The 21,109-nt window shown below is 41.9% G+C and overlaps 1 protein-coding gene across 3 annotated transcripts in view; it reads right to left on the bottom strand.

Moving 5' to 3' along the window:
- ANKS6 (ankyrin repeat and sterile alpha motif domain containing 6) overlaps positions 1-13,647 on the bottom strand; it is a 39,503-nt gene extending 25,856 nt beyond the window's left edge. For all 3 annotated transcript variants that reach the window (XR_014616858.1, XM_084223903.1, XM_084223904.1), the window contains exons 1-6: positions 13,252-13,647; positions 9,323-9,822; positions 7,025-7,069; positions 5,183-5,387; positions 1,662-1,768; positions 97-245 (exon numbers count right to left, since the gene is read on the bottom strand). Coding sequence is in view for 2 of the 3 variants with exons in the window: in XM_084223903.1 (XP_084080029.1) it covers positions 97-245; positions 1,662-1,768; positions 5,183-5,387; positions 7,025-7,069; positions 9,323-9,822; positions 13,252-13,613 (1,368 nt within the window). In the remaining variant the exon portion in view is untranslated. The remainder of the gene's footprint in view (positions 1-96; positions 246-1,661; positions 1,769-5,182; positions 5,388-7,024; positions 7,070-9,322; positions 9,823-13,251) is intronic.
- Between the last annotated feature and the right edge of the window lie 7,462 nt (positions 13,648-21,109).

Below are 21,109 nucleotides of genomic sequence, written 5' to 3'. Positions count from 1 at the left end.
TTACATATTAGATCCAAAACACTTCTTAGCAATTGTTTTTTCTGCTTACACATTACAGGAATTAATGAGTTTTTAATCAAGAATGAATTTATTTACCTTTAGGCCTCCTTTGTCATCTGGCAACATTGGGACATTTAAGGATTGCCTACTTCTGGAACGAGGCAGAGATGATCTGTTGTTCACTTTATTCTTGTCTTTATCTACTTGCATGCATGCTGATGCCAGTAACCTTACAAGCTCTGTATCTAAAAGGAACAAATTAAGATAATGTTTGGCCTGTCTTGCTTTCCCAAATTACAACCAATGCACTGATGTTTTTCCTGTAAATCACATATAAGTAGCAATTGATCTACCTCTCAAACACAAAGCAGATGAACCCCCAAACCTCTTTCTTGATCTATTTTCCCATGTCTTCTCCCCACAATTTGGGCTGCAGTCATATCATCTCTCTAAAGGTATTTATCAATATAAATAAATAAGCATGCTACTCAGCTGGAGTCAGTCATGTATGACAAGTGAACTGCCCTCTCTCACACTTTGGGCAAGTTAAGAACAATATTGAGATGTTCCCTTTTCTCACCTGGCACAGAAGAGAGTAGAGAAAAAGGAATATTCTTTCTTCAAGGGTAGATTGCAGAAAAGAAGTTCAAAAGTAAATCCCAAAGAGAAAGAAGATGTTCAGCCTGGACAATAAAGAGACTGAAAAGAAATGGTAAGAAAAAAGATGGATAAAAAAAAAGGAAGGAAAAAAGTAAGAGGATGAAAAAAGAACAAGCATGACAGGAGACAGGAAAGCAAAAAAAAAATCTGTAAATCTGCATTTTGTACAGGAGTCAGGTAGGATTTTCAGGAAGGCAGAGAGAACTGAACGAGAGAGAAAGAAGTAGTGAGACAAACTATTCTGTCACAGAAGTTAGCTCTAAAATAATTCTCTGTATTTATTGCCTAAAATGTTGTACTGTTAGTGATCTACCTTTGACATAGAAAACAATCTGCTAGTAACCATGACCACCATAATATGTAAATTCAAGGACTTCATTAGCAGTAATGGGTTTTGGCGTCAGATAAATCCATTCAAGTAGCAAGGAAGGTTAACAACAACAAATTATATATGTAAAACAAACTGCAACAAAAACTAAATGCATTTCATTCAAGCCTCCCTAAAGTGCGCTGTCTTGTCCTACGACACTCCCACACAAACAACCTGAACCCTGAGGTGTGATTTATTCTCAGCCTTTACAGAACTAGCTGGAGGTTCAGTCAGGAGTTCCTTAGTTCTGTTCCTACTGTGCTCTCTGTCCTGTCTCTTTGTCAAGGGGCAATTTCTAGCTCCAGCTCATAGCTCTGGGCTGATGACACTACAGAATACAAGTGCCCCCACAATGAAATGCCACACAGCTGGCTCTGGTGACACAAACAGCACAGTTTTCAAGCATCTTCAGAACCAAAAGCAAGAGGAATGCACAAAATCTGTTATCCCATAAAAGTATACACTCATCTAACCAATTAACTCAAACCCCACTACTTTCAGACAGTCATGGTCCAGTCTGGCGTAGACATGAGAGGAAACTTCCTAGTAACTGCAATGTGTTTTCTAGATTGGAAGGAATGTATATTTGTTTATATTGTACAATTCTCCACAGCCCTTTGAAATAGCATACCTGGATCATTCAGCAACATTATCAGGTCAAAAGCAGTGTATCCATTTTTCGCACGAAGGTTAACATCAGCTCCTTGATTTAACAAATACTTTACAACATTTTTGTTTCTTTAAGGGAAGAAAAAAAGGCATTGATCACATTAAAGAACAAGTAAATGAAGACAGATCAGTTTTACACATTCTACAGCCAACTTAGTGTAAAATTTGTTCACAAGCTCTTCAAAAGCTCTCACAAGTCCTTCGTCAGTCACATTTACTCAGTACGACTTACATTAATCAATATGCAGAAAGTTAGCCTTAAAAGCACCATTTGAATATCAGCTTCCTAAGCTGATCCTTTGGAAGTGACTGCAATATGCTGCTAAACACCTTTCCAATGAAAGCCATTAATGCCTAGGGCAAAAAAGCAGATGGAATGACAAAGGATATTTCAGTAGTCATCATATGCCATCACTAATATTTCAACACAACCTCATTTTCACAACTTGCACATTAAGAAATTGCATACAGAAAATCCAAATTGACTGAAGATAACTTATAAACTTCAAGAGTATTTCACCTAATTACAGCTATAAATTTTATAATTGAGAGGGCACATTATCACTTCCCTGAGGTGTTTAAAATGCAAAAACAATCAGCATTAAATGTCAACCAACAAAAACACCTCCAACAAAAGCTCCTCAAAGCTAACTGCATAAAAGACACTCACCATCCTGCTCCAGTTAGCCCCTCTTCCCTCTGATACACCTGAGTAAATAAGCAGGACTAGCCTTGAGTTAAAAACAATACTTCAATTCAGCCTAAGAAATAACTGAACAGACAACAAAGCTAGGGAAAATATATTTAATATTAAAACTCTTCAACAGTGACTGACCTTGTATAAAATCAAACTCTGACATGCATCAGCAACACAGAGAAAAAACATTCTCAAGCACCAACAGGTAACTAAAAATTCTAATAATGAAGCTGAAAAATGGATGTCAACATCTCCACTTCAGAGCATCATTTCTTATTCAGATTACATTTGCACTCCTGAACTCACCCCACACATAATCAACCTGAGATGGAGTGGAGGACAACTGTTACTCCTCTCTTCTAACAAAAACTTTGCTTATCCTCACCACAGCTCCTCTGTGTATTTCCTATTACTTTCCTACTCTTTTATAAAACTATCATCCCTCCATCCTGCTTTCCAGTCCTGCACCTAGTGAGCACACAGAGACACAACTTTTTAGTGCCTCTGGCGCAGAGACACTTTGCCTGTTCCCTCCTTCAAGCCCTTCACACTATTGGTGGTCCTGAGGAAGGGTTAGCTGAGGTTCTGTGGAGCCCAGAGATTTCCAGATATTATGAAAATTTGCAACTCTCCATGCTAAGAAAAAGGCTCAGATGAAAAGGATAGAATTACAAGGATAAGTATTTATTTATGCACATGAGGTATTCCACCCACACTGGAGCAGTGCGAATGTGGCTTTACACACAAGGCTCTTGTGTATTTCAAGTGCAATACCTCCACTTGTGCTATGATTGCTCATCATAGTAAAACTTAGCATAGCAACTGTACTTCTGCAGCATTCATGCTGCTCTTCTATTGATCCAGATGTCCCTGGAGTCAGTCTTGCTGTCATTACTTATCTATGACACCATACAACACTGAGAGATGGCTGTGATCCTGGGATTATCATGGGTGACTAGGGACATCTTTTATCCTTCATGGACAGCTCTAAGTTCCCAAGAAGTCACATCCTTATTTCTAGGACTGTGATGTCCTTCTGGTCTTTTCACTGAGCCAGTCTCCTTTAGACAGCTTTACTTAAGCATGAACAATACCAAACACTCCGAAAATTCCACTACCTCAAATGTTAAGCATATTAACAAAATTAACTTACAAAGTTTCATACTATGAAGACTGACTGATATATTAGGGAAAAGACTTTTCATAATCCCGTCCTCTAGTAAACTGAACAGCCAGTATCTGAACACGCGCAGGACTAACTTTTGTATGTGCTTCCACAAACAAGTACCAGAGTACCAGCAAGGGGACATGCTAGCAGCCCTGCCCATCACTTTGTGCTGGCTGCTCCTATTCCAGCTGTGTAGTGTGTGACTGATGCTAAGTGAAACAGCTGCACCAGAAAATCTGATCTTAGTGCACTTCTGTCATTACTATCAATAAAGGTCCAAGAATTACTTCAGAAAAGTTTCACAAGGCAATGACAACTTGACCTCCTATTTTTCCTTTGTTGCACTAACATAGTCCAAGGAGATCTGCTGACTAAAAAAAAAATCTGGTGCAGAATACCTGCCTTTATACAATTAATGCACTACCACTTAAGAGAACCTTCACCTTGCTGCAGGCCTTCTCTACAACAAAGAAAACTTCACCTTCCTGAATTTAATATCCTGTATTCAAACAGTGTTAAGTATATGATAGTTATCACATGTGAAGTACCAGCCAGGGCAATTTCTGAGGTCTGACTCCTAAGCAGCTACTTAGATTTATGAAGGAGCTTTACAGAAAATGACAATTATTTTGGCTGCATTTCCAAAAACTTGATGAAAACTAAAGGCTGAACAGGAGAACATAGAAATGGTTTTACAACTGGAAAATGTGGTACATGGAAAGCTAATTGCCTTGAAGTTTCACAACTTCATGCAGACTTACAACCCTGGCAGGAGGGGTGAGAGAATCTTTCACAATACTGAAAAACATCAAAGGATGGAAGCTGAAGTACGCACCAAGGCTCCTGGGGACCGCCTGGAGCACTATGTTCCCAGTACTTACTAAGCTTGCTTCAGGTTCCCAAATGCTTTACTCATTCTAAAATCCAAACATCACAGAATCACAGAATAACCGGAGTTAAAAGGGACCCACAAGGACTGTTGAATCCAAGACTGCTGAATCCCTGCACAGCACCATGCCCAAGAGTCACACCATGTCTCTGAGTGCTTTGTTCCAACACTCCTTGAACTCTGTCAGGCCTGGTGCTGTGACCGCTTCCCTGGGAGCTCTTTCCAGTGCACAACTACTCTCTAAGTGAAGAACTTTTTTCTAATATCCAACTAAACCTCACCTTGACACTTCTGGCCATTCCCTCGGGTCCTGTCACTGATCACCACAGAGAAGATGTCTGTCCCTCCTCTTCCCCTCATGAGGAAGTTGTAGACTGCAATGAGTTCTCCTCTCAGACTCCTCTCCTTCTGACTGAACAGGCCAAGTGACTTCAGTCACTCCTCACACAGCTTCCACTCACGGCCCTCCACCATCTGTGCTGCTCTCCTGTGGACATTCTCTAATAGTTTGATGTCTTTCTCATACTATGGTGATCAAAACATGATTCAGATCTGCTCCAAAAAGCTGAGGGTAGTGCAAGAGTCATGAGAAACTGAGGTCACGAGTCTCTTAATTTCTTTTAGGATCTCTCTGCTTCTAGAGTCAGTATCAGAAAGGATTTTTTCTATTGGGACGTAAGAAAAATTAAATTTCTTTACTGCTAGACACAAAGAGAGCACGTATCTTACCCATGGTACGTAGCCTGCATTAGTGCTGTCCAGCCATGAACATTATCCTGCTTATCAATATCAGCCTTCTTCTCAACAAGGAGCTGAACAAGGGGCAGCTGCCCAGTAACAGCCGCAATCATTAAAGGAGAGGCACCATCAACAGTGGTAATATTAACTTGACTCAGATCTTCATCAATGATCTCTTTAACCAGCTGGAAGTTTCCTGCAAGACAGTGATAAAACATAACCTAAATGTTAGTTAATTAGTGCATCTTTCCAGCCGACATGAAATTGCATGAGGCACTGTATTTTCCTCATTTTCTCTACCTGTACACTTATGGTGCAATCCCATTACAATAATTATTTTCTGAAATTAACAACTAAGGAAGGTTGTATAAACTGCAGTGCATCCTGCATGTGAAGACACAAATAGGAACTATTTCTATTAAATTGCCATAAGATGATGTCTTGCAAGGAAAATTGATGATGCTCAGGCATCATGATTTTTCCTTCAAAGATCCCTGTTCCATTTCCACTGGCTGCAATCACAGAATCAACGACTTTAGAATCAAAGTAGGTGGGTATAAAGGCACTCTAAAAGGTGGTGGAGGTAGTCCCTTGCCTTAAACAGGTAGAATAATGGCCGTCTTACACTGACTGGTAAGTTCCTCTTACAAAGATAGTTCACTGATTCTAAAAAACTTTACTGATAGAATTCCACAACCTCAAAGAAGTTTATTCCAGCGCTCAGCTTTCTTATATTCCAAACGATATTTTTTTCTGCCTCCAGTTTTCAAACTACACCTCCAATACAAAACTTCCCTACTCCTTGCTCAAGAGTAAAGTCATTTGTTGTCATTAGTCAGCTTTACAGTTCCTTAAAAGTTAATCTAACTTTCAGGTTTCCATATAAAGAAGCTGGTAGTGACTTGAGTTCTTGTCTAGATTACAAGAAGCAGTATGAAATATGTTACTGAATACATTTGAACAAGGTTGAGGGTTTTTTCATAAATCTTGAAGTAGGGTTGCTTTTAAAAAACATAAGAAGGTAGTTAGGATTGCCTTAAACAGAGAGCTTAAGCTCACCTACATCCTCTATTTTTTTGATGTCCTATGGCAGGCAAAAGCAGAGTAGAAGAGAAAGGAAAAAAAAAAGATCTCTGTGACAGCGTGTATCACCACAGGAACGGGGCAAAAACAAGCAAATCATCAGCTGCCATGCAAATGGAAAAATTTTCACCTTTAAAAAAACCCTTCAGATGGTAAACTGCTTCATAGCATAGGCTGATTTCAACTCAATCACAGGCATGAACATTTTCCTTGGAAAGTCATTCAGAATCCCAGACAAACCCTGCAGCCACTTGAATGCACTGAAACTCACATTCACCAATGCCACTCAGCTAATTTCTTGGAACAGGACTACTTTTTGTATATTCCAGTTTGGTGAAAGACAGTGGGTGGCTTTTTTAACACAGACCCAGAGCACAGACTTTGTTAAACAGAAACCCTGGAACCTACAGAGACACCAGAATTTACTTTGAACCCTGGACACTCCTTAACCTAATGAGGTGCTTTTTTAACAGTGCTGCCATCCATAGCCAAATAAAAAATGTGCTGACCAGTATTCACTTGGCCCCTCCTACGGTACTTCTTCTGACCCAGCACTAACATCTGTAAATCTCCAAAATCACAGGGGTGGGCACAAGATCACTCTAAAAATCTAACAGACTTGAGGCTTTCCCAGGAAGATGTTTTGGTAGCTCCCATGTGAAGAGCAGGAACAGAAAAATCATGTTTCCTACACTAGCAAAAAGACATGCTCTGAAGTTAGAAAGGTGGAAGAATCACGACAGTACTTACCCAGTTTCAAAGCATGAAAGACATCAGGTTGCCTCTTTTCCGCATCTGAAAAAATATAAACATTTCTATTAGCAATCAAAAAAATAGCAAAAATCTCTAGTAGAATTTTTATACAAAAAACTATTAAAAATTTAAAGTACTATAAAACATACGTTTAGGGATATATTTAATAAGAACAAAGAAAGTATTGGCAACTTCGGTATTACCTTTGGGAAGAATGAATCACCTGTATAGTTCTCTGAGCAGAGCTAAAGCTAGAAACTATAATAAGGCACCAGTACAGGCTTTTCAATTTCCATTCTCCATCAGGAAACTGTATTTGGAAACTCTTTTTTTCCTTCCTGGAAGTCTAAAATATCCACTAAAGAATTACATTATGGCTTTGTGGTCTGGTAAAATCACCTGTAAAACAGTGAACACTCAAATTGTATGGGATTATTTTGAAAGGTGACTCAAAAGGAGTTTTACAAGCTGTTCCAGTTTTATTTCCTCTTGAGTATTTCCAGGTTAATTTGTAAAGGTCACAAAAATATTAGTGTCAATTTAACTATGCAGCTTGTTGGTCGTGAATTAATATTCTTCAGCTCCCAGATAATCATCCCCATAATAAGAACTGTAATTATTACAAATTGTAATATTTTGAGTGAAAAATCATTCTTTTTACATGGCTTAACAGTGCTTTGAAAATTCTGACACTATATAAGATGAGGAAAAAATAGTGATATATTTTTCACCTTCCACTCATGCCAGAAAATACTGTCCTCTATCTTCCAAATTATTACGGACAAATTATTACAACAGAATCAATGGGGTAACAAAATCTTATGGAAAACAAGGAGACACTGAGAGATTTCCTGAGCCTAATTCTGGCATTTTTATGAAATACAGAAAAGGTTTATGTTCACAGCTTTACTCCAAAAGAAGTGACATTAATATGCTCAACAAAAACAATTGCTGAAAAGCCCAAAATACTCCAAGAAACTCTTATTTTAAGACCAGGAAAGAGAGTGATGGGTCCTACATTTTCTCCTGATTCAGAAACTGCTCTTATAGAAGGAACTGTGTGTATGAGCTCACCACTGTAAAACAGATTTCAAAAGACTAGTTTAGGAAAGGACTGGGCTCCATTCTTGTCATGTGAAAACCCCGGAGAGGCAGCTTCAGGGAGCAGGAGACCATGAGAAGATGACAGAAGGAAAGACTGCGATCTGGGTAAGCCTAAGTAAGGACAGGGACAGAAGGCAAGTAACTCAAGCCATTCCAGGTAGTAAATTTCTACTGAGAACAGCTGTGGGAAGAGAGCTGCTTTCTCCTAGGAGGCAATTCACCCTATCTGTGCCAATGGATCAGAAGAAAAGTTCCTTTATTCCCGTCTTCCATACGACAGAAATTATCTTTCTTCTTCACAGGATATTCAAGATTCCAGTGCTAGGAGAAGACTTGAAATATGGTCAAAAACCAATGCAGAAATTTGTGTGGAACAATAATGTTTTTACTCCCCTCACTGCCCAAATGAGTTACTACCTCCTGATGATAGAAATTCCCCCTCAGCAGAGGTGACAAACATCAATCTGCTTTAAAGCAAATCCAGTCTTCTCACTTAAAACAAGCCCTTCAATACTTTAAGCTGAGACCAATTCTGCCTGAACATACACCCTGTACATGCAAACACACGGAGACTAGTGAATTCCATGGATCTCTGATTCTGTGTACTATAAGCAACTGATGTCTGTTCCTCAAGGTCACGAGCAAACATCTTCAATGAATCAGTCCTGCCTGACAGCACGGCTGTATGAAAGCTCTAGAGTTCCAACTTAACCTATATGTCAATATTTGAGTTCACACCTTCTCTACAGCAGAAACAGATTTTTGTTCTTACTTCTTCAAGTACAAGGGAAGCTTGACCTGCAGAAATTACACCAAATGTAGACAACAGTTTTGGACATGTCCATATGGCAGTGGAAAATGATCTTTCTAGAGCTAGCCACATCCTTATCTTTTATAGCAAACAGTACAAAGCTGGAAAATCCAGCTCTTCCAAATCCTCTTGTTAAGCACTTCCCAGTGCTGGCTTGCATAAATATCTTGAAAAGTTTCCCCAAAACAGCCACATACAGACAGGAATCTTATACTGCTAACATGGAAAAATTTGCTGAAGTTGGGCACTTGTACCTCAGCTGAAGTAGGTGTGCCTACTCCAACATTTTCAAAATCCAGCTGAAAATTACAAATAACATCATACCCAAACAAAATAAGCTCCTCAATTTCTGAAGTGAAACAAAAACTAACATTCCATACCTGCCTGAGGCCTAATCGTTGTGAGAGATTCCAAATAGTCCTTCATGTCTTTGTGTTTGAAGCCAACAGAGATTTCAAAAGGTGTTTTATGTAGTACGTTCAAGTGATCAGGATTGGCACCTTTCTCCATGAGCTGCTGTGCCAAGCTCACCTTTCCACTAACGGCTGCCAGCATTAAAGGGCTCCAGCCCATGGTCTTTATAGTGTAGTTACAATCAGCTCCCCAGTCTAGCAACAGATGTACCACAGCCTCATGTCCATGCTGAGCAGCTGCCATCAGTGGAGTGATATCGGGAAGGTCATCTCTGCTGCTGTTAAGTACATTTGTGCTAAAATGGTCGTAATTGTCCACAAAAGCTCCAGATTCCAGCAACAATTTCACCATGCTGACATGACCACCTCTGGAGGCCATTGTGAGGACACTGGCTCCTAACTTGTTCTGTGCATTGAGATCAGCACCATTCTCCAGCAAGATGTGGGCCACGGTTAGATGTCCAAACCTTGGAAGAAAGAGACACAAGGGAGAATTAACACCTTTGACTGCAAAAACCAACATAGTCTGAACCTAGAAAACTCCATTACCAAATTTACCAGTTGACTAATACATACACTGTGAGCGATCATACAAACATCTCTGAATGTGACAACGGGCACCATGCTGGAGGAGACCAGTCCTCAGCTGAGGACTGTAAACTAAACCATTCCACGTGCACCAGTGACCATGCTCATAAAGCAGGCACCTATTGAAGAGGATGGTCTGCTCAAAGCAGCAAAGTGCCATCCTCATTTTCTGCTGCAGGGCACCAACTCATAATTTCAATAAACCAGTGTCACTTTCATCCTCTTTTTCCACAGCTATATCACATTAACAGATCAAAGCCAGTTTGTTTCCAGAGATCTTTATTAAGTACCATCATGACTATTGAAAAACTGGAGTAAAAACTGCCTGAGTCAGTGCTAACTAAGGAAGAAAAAGACCATTTTATCAACTGGACAGTCAGTCTTTTATATTTGCATTATCCCTTGTTCTCCAGTCGTGAACCATCAATGAACTCCCACAATGGAAGAAGACTCAGTGAATACAGATGTCTCCATCAAGCTCAGAGAAAAACACGGTGAGCGTCCATCACTGTTGTAAAGTCAGCTGAACTTCCCTCAACACCAAGGGGACCAGAGAGGAAATGGCTTACCAGCAGAGTGGAACAACTGGCCATGTGAATGGCCTTCCCTAAAACAATCAATGGAAATTATTCTGCTCCTCAGCCACACAAACCAGCATGGGAGGAAGCATCAACATGGTTCAGCCCAACACTGAGCACCAAAATGAAATGAAAATAAATGTTAAAAAAGTAAGGTGCTTGAATTGGCTTCCAGCCAGGTATTCCTTCCTGATAACTGGGGATACCCAGTGCATAAGGTGACAAAAGACAGAACAACCACAAGCTCACTCAGCTAGAATCCAAAGGGTAAATTTATTTGTTATCTCGTGAACCTGGGGATCCCCAAAGGAACACACAGGCAGAGATACAGAAGTGGAGAAGCAGGCACCATTACCAGTTCATGCTAAAGGACCAATGGCCTGCAGTTCACACAAGACTTATCAAGAATTATTCTTGGCTGCAAGGCCACTTGAGTGATTTACAATCCTCCTCAACAGTCTTGAGGTTTTTAACCCATTCCTTCCAACAACCCACCACTGTGATGATGAGCATACAGGGACTGGTAATGGGTATGCCATGGTGTCTTGTGATTCGACTGTCTGTTGCAGTTGCTACGTCAGGTTTGTGATATGATTTCAAGAGACTGCTAAATTAAAACCCTGTGTAATATTAAGTATCTGCTAATTAAGAAATATGACACCACACCCTCGTTGTATGGAATAGCTACAAGAACTTGGTCAGAGTACTGAACTCTGACACCAGTTTTATCAGCAACCTAGTTTTGATATCACTTGACTATCAGAGGCTCTGCTAGTTTGTCGGTAAGCAAAAGGAAATCAGGCAAGCCACACCCTCAACCAGCCAATTATCACTGAGAAAATGGCAACCACATATTTTAATAAATATAAGACGCGTGCATCGTGCTCTTGTTGCAGGCATCATGTACTACTGCATGCTCATGCACGCTGTGCTTAGCACAACCCAACTTTGACCCTGAAGGCAACTTTTGTACATTACAGCAAAGCAAACCCTAGTCGAGGAAACCCCAGAGAATGCTACTAACCACTTAAAGTAACCACGAGCCCCAGAGTCCTTTGCTTCCTTCCAGAGAGTATACAGTTGTAGGAGGAAGCCTCTGGAGCTTGTGTACTCCTTAAATCTATCCCATACCCTTCACTGCATCACCTCAGTAGAACCTGCAACCCCTGCACACAGTTAATTTTATGCTACCTCCTGTCCAACTGCAATAGAGCAAATCACAGCCAGAAAATTACACAGCTAGCTAAGTCTGAAGCCTACCTTTGTACAAACACTGGGCTTCCTTTCTGGTTATCCATTAAAAAGAAAAGAGAAAAATGCTCTTCTACTTTACTGTTTTCCACAACATATACAGTACTTTTCAAATGTCAGCCAGTAATTTCTTGAAATCAGTAAGAGGGTTTTAGTCATCTGACTTTATTGTTTTTAGGGAATAAGCGTATGGTTTTCATTAAGGTGAAAAAAAATCTGTTTCTGCAACTTTTTTCCTTTTTTTTAAACCTTCACAAAATAACCAAATTGTTGAACCTTGTCTTTCTTGTTCTTACTGGGAAACCAGCTGTGTGACTCATTCTTTCGGAACTTTCTATGGCCATTAATTGAAAAGAGAAATGCTGACTTTGAAACAGACTGTTTTCTTCCAAGTATTCTGAAGTTATGAAATTTAAAAAAAACCCAACAAATCAGCCAACAAAAAAACCGAACAAATACAAACAAACAAAAACTCTTACCCCCCAAAAAATAAAGCCAGAAAAAAACCAAAACAAAACAAACACCTCCAGAATAACAAAAACCATTTATTCTCTCGATTAAGCATTCAGTTATTATAGGACAGTAATGCCCTCCAACCCTGCAAAACACGCCTGTGAGCCCAAGGTGTGCTTGTAGGAATAAAGACAAGCACCAACCCCAGCATTAGCAGCACGGGAACCTCCCATGGCCCAGCAGCGGGTTAGGCAGAGGACAGCAGCACCGATGCAGAAAACAACCGTTTTGTTATTAAAAACTCTCAGCAATGATTTTCCCTGTCCTCCGGCAAGCTACCTAGGCAAACATGGGCAAGCTAAGGGAAATTAATTGTCACAGTTCAGTATGTTTTAATCACACGTAGTTTTCAACAAGTTAGTAAGACACAGATAAAAAAAAATCCAAAACCAAAAAAAAAAAAATGCAAAATTAAGTAAGGCTATGTGCATATACCTATTGTCACAGAGGAGAGCAGTATTTCATGTTCACGTTAGCTCCAATTTTGCGCTGGCTAAACCATGGAGCAGCATACAATGCTTCAAATACCACATGCTTAACATGGAAAGTTTCTAATGCCCCAGGATAACACTTAGCCAGTTCTACACTGGACAGCCCCTCCTCACCCCCGCCCAGGGACGGGAACAGGCGGCCACTCCGATCCCCCGGGGACAACTCAGGGCTCCATTGGCGACAACCCACCGCGGCCTCCAACATGGCGCCCGCCCTCTCTCCCCCGCTGGCTCCCCCGGAGCTCCCCGGCGCCCTCCCTCGGCCCGGGGACCGCGGTTCGGAGAGCGACGGAGCCGAGCGCCCGCGGCAGCCCGGGGGCGGGGAAGGCAGAGCCCCGGCGGCCCTCCCTCCCTTCCCCGCCCCGGGGCTGCCGCCGACTAGGCCGATGCTCCGCGGCGAGGCGGCATAGCGGTCGGAGACCCCCACCTCGGCCTTGATCCCTCCCTCTCCCCCCTCCCTCCCTCTCCTCCATACCTGGCCGCTTGCATGAGGGGGCTCCATCCGTAGTGGTTCCTGCTCTGCACCGAGGCGCCCTTCCGCAGCAGAAACCGCACCAGCTGCTCGTGCCCCCCCGCCGCCGCGAACTGCAGCCCCGTGTTGCCGGCCTCGTCCGTGCAGTCCACGGGCACGGCGGCGCTCGGCGGGGACGACGCTTCGCCGCGAGGCTCCGCCGCCGTCTCCTCGGGGCCGCACGAGGAGGAGGAAGGGGCCGCGGGGTCGGCGGGGCCGCCGCTGCCGCCGGGCAGCCCCAAGAGGCGTCGGGCGGTCTCGCAGTCGCCCTGCTCGCAGGCGCGGAGGAAGAGCTGGACCTGGGGGGGCACCCCGCACTCCCCCATGGGCAGCGCTCTCGGGCCCCGAGCGGCTCGGCCGCCCGCGACCGCCCCCGCCGCCGCCGGGAAGGCAGCGGGGAGGAGGGGACTCGGCCGGCAGGAGGAGGCCGGCCCAGGGCGGCCGCAGCGCCCCGACCGCTCTCGCACGGCGTGAAGGGGCAGCCGGGCTGCGCCGCCCTATTCGGAGCCGGCGAGGGTTATCCCAGCCTGGGCCAGGGGTCTCGGCGCCTCTCCTGCCCCGCTGGCAGCCCCAGTGGTGTCCCCCCGCCTCGCCCAGCCAGCGCCTGTGTCCTGACGGCTCCTGCCCCCTTCGCCAGGCGATTTCTGCGCTCTGGGCTGCAGCCGTTCCGCGCCGTTACTGGCTGCCGCACCATTTAGTGTCTCCGCGTTACGTGTCTTTCTGCCTCGGGTCATGACAGCAGGCTTTCGCTATGGGGCTTATTCCTTCTCACCTGATACAACAATCCGTTTTTCTTGCTTCACAACGCGACTTCCTACGCCCTGGCGCGGTCCCTCTGTCAGCCCCGCTCCGTGGACCTGATACTTCAGCCTTTACTTGCACCGTCCTGCTTTGTGTCTCCTTTAGCTCCAAAGCGGTCTCTCTTCAATGAGATACAGAATTTGAAGTTCAGTCTTTTCCCCTACAAACACCTATTTCCCATCTCCTGACAGTGCTGATTAGTCTTTCAGTTTAAAATCTTTGTGCATAAAATGTGAATTTCTTGTGTGTCTTCTCTTCAGTTTCAGCCCCCAAGGAAATCCTGAAATCTTTTCTAGGCTAAACTGATTTTACAACATCTAAAGCAAAGCAAAAAAGAAATAAAAAATAAAAATCTTGAACTTTATCACTCAATGATATCATCACTCAATGATATCCCTATCTATAAAATCAGTGATTTCAGTGGCAGGACAGGGCACTTGTTACAGGGTGGAGGATGGGGATGAGAAGACTAGGAAAACTTAAAAGGAGTATAAAACTATCAAATGCCACTAAAATGTAGCAGTCCCCTCGTTTTAGGCAGTGGCATTCTTATCTTCCAAGTTATCCAGCTTTTTGGCTCTGATACATTGGCAAACCCAGATTGCCAGATCATCATGGCAAAGGGCCAAACAAATTACACTTGGAGAAAGTCTACAGCAAACAAGAGTCTTGGCTGCAGTTACAGACACTTTTCCTTTGGGAAAGTGCCATTCATAGCCAAAAAAAAAAAATTTGCTTATTTATCATTACAAAAATAATAGAACGATTTCTTGAACAGGGCACGTATTCAGGGATACTTCTTTCATTATAGATGGCATATATAATATTTAACTCATGAAGAATATTTAAGTATGTGCTGCCTACATTTATGTTAAATAATTTTCTTAAGCATAAAGAAGCTTACAGTGACCATCAGCAGAGTGAAGGTGCATGGCTAGGGAGAATTTTGGTCCAGCCAAAACAGCCTACAGCCATCCTTACATTATAACAGTATGAGAAGCTTGCCATTGTCAATAAAGCTGGATGGTGCAAATCACTCTTTGTGAGATTTCAGAGCCTGGAAGAAGGGAATGGCAAGAGTGATTAATGCAGTGCATTATTCATGATTGAAGAAAATTGGGTCATACTTACCATATCAAAGTGCATGCTTGGATGTAGTCAAATTAGTGACAGAATCACTCCAGTTTATCTTTGAGGTAAGCTAGTCAACATGTTGATCCTACAAATTTATGTTATGTAGCTGATGGTTATGCTATCAAGTTCTACTAATGTTTGAAACTTCAGACAAAGATATAATGAATGGAATTAGAAACCTATCAGCAAACAGTGCAACACTTATTTTAAGAAGTTTATAAGACATAGGAAATATTTGATGTGGTTTAAAAAATGAGAGGGCAAATGATTTGTCCTGAAATCTGCTGCTGTGATCTGATGGTCATTATCATCTTCAGCTGGCATCCTAGGCATTTATACTGGTATGATCACTCGGGGATTTCTGACATTGATTGATGATCAAGGCAAGGAAAAATAATCAAATTTCTTCTGAAACTAATAAACTGCTATGGAATATTCTCCTGGATGATGCAGTACCAAGCTCTTTAGAAAAAACAGGATTTGATTTCTTCACCAATGAAAGAACAACCTAAGCCTTTCAAACACTTTATTAGGATAAGGTAATGGAGAAAACAGGTTAGAAGATAAGATAGGACAAAATAAAACCAAGATTCTCAAGTGCAGAGTGTGTGTTAATTGTTCAGAAGATTTGTCCAAACTGCATCTTTGTCCAGTCAGTGAAAAATGCATTGCTTTTGACAAGAAATTCATTTACATCAGTTATGTGCTAATTTGTATGGGTCAATGTTAAATTGCTCCAAGGTTAAAATAATTTTAAATGACAGAAAAAATCCTAATGAATTAAGAAATTACTTTCAAATAAAGAAGATGAGAAAAGTGCAAGGAACAGAACAGGCCCACTAAAAAGTGTAGAACAGATAAGGCAGAAGTACACATGTCAGGAATCAACATCTGTGAAACTTCTATAAGATAACTTCTCCACTGCTGATGATCTCAAAACACCAGCAACACCAGCAAGGACATACAAGCTTTATTGATGCTACTCATCATATAATGTGAAATGAAAGAGATAAATTACTTAGAGTCATTGTTCTTCAAGACTCAGAACTAAGCATTTGCCAAACAAAGCCTAGGGAACCATTAAAGCATGTAATGTACCTGTGGAACTAGTAAAGTGAGCATAATATGGCAAATGTGCAATGATGTAGAACTACAAATTGGCCAGGTAACGTGACAAAAAATTCCATTTCTCTTACAGTAGTAATAGGATGTAATATATTTGGACACATACCATGATATATGAGCAAATCTCTACCTCTCTCTACCTTTGTGAGGAGAGCTGCGGTTTTGTTCCAATACTTTCTGACAGCTAAGCTTCCTGGCCTAGGTTTCCTTTATGTACCTTATCTCTTCCACTGCCTGCAGTTCATACTTGCTATTTAACTTAAGAGAAAAATTACTTGCAAGCAATACATACTTGCAAGCAATACATACAGCAAGCAAATACATTGATTGATGGCTTTGACATGCATGTTCTGTCTCTGTCTGTCATGTCTTGTGTGTGACCTTTTGAGCAGGCATTTTGTGTGTGTAATTTATCTATGGGTACACACACACATGTACATGTGCACATATGTGTTCTACAGAGATCTGCAAACTGGTGCAGCTGAGGTCTTGCCCAAGTAATCCACTGAATGCTGCCTCATCTTATTCACCTGTCACTAGGAGAATTTCACAGCATTCATCAGCCTGATAGAAGATCCCTGAAATAGGCGACAGTTTCTATCTCAGTCATCAAGCCTGTGTTTTTATTCTGTTTTATTTTTAGGATTCTTCCTCTCATCCCAACTCCTCGATCTCTCTGCCTCTGCACTATGCACCCAGCTTCCCTCTTGACCCAAAGCCCACCCTGTAAAACAGGGCTCCTGCTGAAGCACCAAGGACCCTTTGGCCCTTGGGAAGCAGGGTGCGGCTCATTTCGTGTTTTGCATGTGCTGTGCAGCTGACTCAAATAAAGAGACTTTCAATCCAAACACATTTATTTAAAAAAAATCCTTGGCACTGGTAGTACAATAGTCTGAATAATAATATTCAAAAAATATTTGTGCTAATAAAGGGGAGAAAGAGCAGCCAAGATGAGAACTGAGGGGTGTTGCAGGGCAGTACAATTTTATGCACAGTTAAAACAATGGTGAACAATGAGCCCATAGGTCCAATGCTATCTCCACTGGGTATTTTTTATAACGTGGATGATTCCTCCTCTCCTTAAGCAAATTTTCTATCTATGCCCAAAGTGTTCCTACATCATGCTTCCTATTGTATTCTTCTGATTTTTTTTTTCTTTAGAATATTTCTTTAGAATATAGTAAGCATTGGCTTTTTCTAGAACTAGGAACTTTATTCTGAAATACATTATTTGATAGTTTATTTTTACTCTGGAAGTGTGAATTTAGGAAGCTGTTTAACTTATTGAAAATGCAGTCTTCCCACTCTATTTACATTTTGGATTTTTGCTTTTTACACACAAAATAAAAAAAAATAGGAAAAGTTTCTATGAGGTAAATTTTGAATATTTGGCAGAATTTAATGGCTCTTTTTTTTCTGTAATATATATGTCATCACTAAAAATAAGAATACCTTTTAATAACTATACAGGTGTTAAATAATTCATCTTATCTTACCTCTTTTGGTATTCCCTATATGTAAACCCGGTCCTTCAATAAGCTCATGTATTTTAGGTGAACTAAATATTACCTGCATTTCAAAGATATTTTAGAGAGCAATTTTTTTAATTTCAGCTATTACATTCACTATTATGTGAATTCTTGTGGAAAATTGCATATTGTTGTGGTTAGTCTTTTTCTCTTAGTGCTTTTTGAAAGGTTTAATTAATACTTTGAATACTTTTTGAGGTGAAGAAAAAATTTTCTGCTTTTTAAAAATAAACTTTTCAAAGTCATTGATTATTCTACTGATCAGTTTTAATTTGGACAACTAAGGACACAATAGATATTTCTAAATAAGTAATTAGAGTTTTTATATGACTTGTTTGGTTACTCTAGTTATCTTTGGTTGAAACTCCTGAAGTGGTTGAAATTATAACTCAATAAACACTAAAAAATCATAACAAATTATTTCAACTTCCATTGTTATTCAACCTGAAAGAAACAAGAGAACTGCTTAAAAGGACTTCTTCTGTGAAAATTTTGATAAAAGTTTTATGGCTAGCAGTAAACTCATTCATTTGCCTTGTTGATTGTAACTTCCCCCCCCCCACACACCCTGCCCCTGGCGCTTATTTGTATGTTCAGACAGAATTCTTTACACCTTAACTATTTCAGCTCAGAATGTTCAGTCTTCCCATCACATTTACATCCCAAAAATGTTTGAAAAGGTTTGACAAAACATGTTTTTACCTTCATATTCTTTACATCTTGTATAAATTTCTTTGTGAATGCAAAGAATTGATTCTTTTAGCCTCATTACTATACTTTCTCTTGATGAATTTCCTCTGGTTTATGTGTTTGGATGTCATCCCCAGGGAAGTACTGTTTACTAGCAATGCTTTCAATTCCAACTGCAATGGTCATCAGAGACTTCACCAATAATACTCTTACTTAGCCATAAGAGTATTGTTACTGCTGAGAGCAATTCTGTAATTTTTGGTTCTCTGTTTCCCATTTTTTTGTTTCAGAACTTGTTTTAGTCTTGTGATGATGTTCTTGTGCTTCTTCCATATTGCTCTAATATTTAAAATACTTATATAAAATACAGATTCTTATAATATTTAAGAACCTCTGCAGCAGAACTGTCTGGGTTTTTTTCTTGGTTTTTTTTTTTTTTTTTCCCTCACTCTTCTTAGTTAACTCTTAGTCCTATATTTTGCTCTTCCCAATCTCCTCAATAACTTCTTTTGGGAGTCCAGGAGAATCTCTTCTCCTTTGATTCATTCCAGGAATAGGCTTCCTCCATTCAGAAAGATGGCAAGCAAGGAGGCAAAGCAAACACTGGGCATGCAACAATTGGTGCCACCTGACTCTTCAGACCCAAAGTGTTCTAGACACAACATCCTTTATACGCAGTGTAAATTCTCATGTCCAACATACTGATATTCAGTAGTTGTCTACAAAGCATATTGAAATTAGATTTATGCCTATATAATTTCCTGTGATAGCTGGCTGTATAGCTGAATAAGAAATAATCTGTCTATACACACTCATCACAAATCCACCTAAATTCCTTGATTTATACTAGCTTGCCAGAATCAGAATCAGTCACTTGTTTTCAGCACCCTTCTGTCCAGAGCATGGCCTCCACAGTAGCTGAGTCTGTGTTTGTTGTCACATACAATATTTTTTATGATGTAAAATCAGAAAGACTCATAGCTGTATGCTCTGACCCTGATAGTGATGAAATTTTTTCCCTTCCTTTGTGTTAGTTTCACTCACTCCTCAGTAGTGCTGGAGAGCACCGCCCAGTGCTGTGTACTGGGCTGAAGCTTTCTCTCTGGGCATGACTGAACTCCTCTGCTGGGTTGATCTTGACAGGCCTCCAACAGCAGAGGATGTTGCAGTGAACATGGAAAATTCATGGAGCAAATGACGCCTCAAAACCAGTTCCAGTTCCCTACTGCAAGTGAGAGAGAAACTGTATCTAGTTATGTTACATTTATGTTAAAGTATTTCAAATGCAAAATCAGGAGCTCTCATGTAATCTCACCAGCTCCAGATCACAAGTTCAGGCAGATGGGGCTTCATACTGTTAGGGAATGAAGTGAAACAATCGGTATGGATATGCTGTTGAGTATGAAGCAAATCTGGAAGCTCTAACTAGTGCTACTGTTGTTTTTTTCCTCCATGATTCTGTCAAACTATAGAATGGATTACCTATTATATGTATAGTAAACTTGGTATTTTCACCAGTATTTTGGATTTCTCTCAGTTAGGCCACATTGGTTGACTTTTTTTTTAAACCAAGAACACTCCTTTCTTCAGCAAAAAAGCTTGTCATTAATGCCAATAGCTTCTTAGCCCATGTTCTGCTCTACTTTTGAAGCATGTGGTATTTATTCTACAGGCAGCAGAATGGATGAAGCCTGGTTTCCTAGCAATTTGTTCCCTTCGACCCCTAAGCTCTTCCTAGTCCCTCTGTGGGAAATAACCTCCCTCGCTGTCCTGCAGCTCTGAAAATTTCTATCTGGAGACAGCAAGTCTTGGGGCTATCTCAATCACTTCCAGAGGCTAAAGCATCTTGCTATGGCCCTGGCAACTCAGTGCCAGCAGAGCTTTCCCTTGCTGGGGAAATGGCATATCCACCACGAAGCTACCAGCGCTTATGAAGGTCCCTCAAGCTTCAAGGTGACCAGATCACCTTTCCCTTGAAGGGTGACAGCAAAAGGAGCATGCCTCTCTCCCCCCCGCATCCCAGCTCTGTGTGATCCAGCAGAATCGGGATGGCTTCCACTCCCTCCTTGCCCCGGGATGGGTCAGCACCAGGGGTGGTTCCTCGGGTTGCGTCCCCAGGGTGAAGGCGGAGGAAGTTGGAGCCGTGTGCCTTCCCTGCGGTGCTGGAGCCCTCGGGGGCCAAGCAGCCTTCTGACCACCAGGAAACCGAGGGACATCGTTCCCGAGGAGGCGGCTGGCGGGCGGCAGGGGCGCGGCACGCCTGGGGGACCAGCCGGCCGGGTTCCCTGCCCAGGGGTACCGCTCCCCGCCCCGCGGCAGCGCCCGAGCCCGGCTCTTCCGCGCCGCGCCCCTCCGGGCTGGCCGGCGGTGGGGCGGGGAGGAGGGAGGAGCCGACAGCGGAGGAGCCGTGCGGGCTTCCTGGCGGGGCAGCGCTGGCGGCGGGCGGGTGTCGCGGCGTGGGCAGGTCCGTGAGAACTTCGCCGAGTCTGCCCGGGGCGGAGGCGCGCCCGTGTTCGTGAGACGGCAGCCGCCGCCCGCTCGGC

The sequence above is a fragment of the Fringilla coelebs genome (assembly GCF_963513975.1).
Source record: "Fringilla coelebs genome assembly, chromosome: 1".
NCBI lineage: Eukaryota > Metazoa > Chordata > Aves > Passeriformes > Fringillidae > Fringilla > Fringilla coelebs.
The sequence above is the reverse complement of the archived record's forward strand: the minus strand, read 5'-3'. Positions and strand labels throughout refer to the sequence as shown.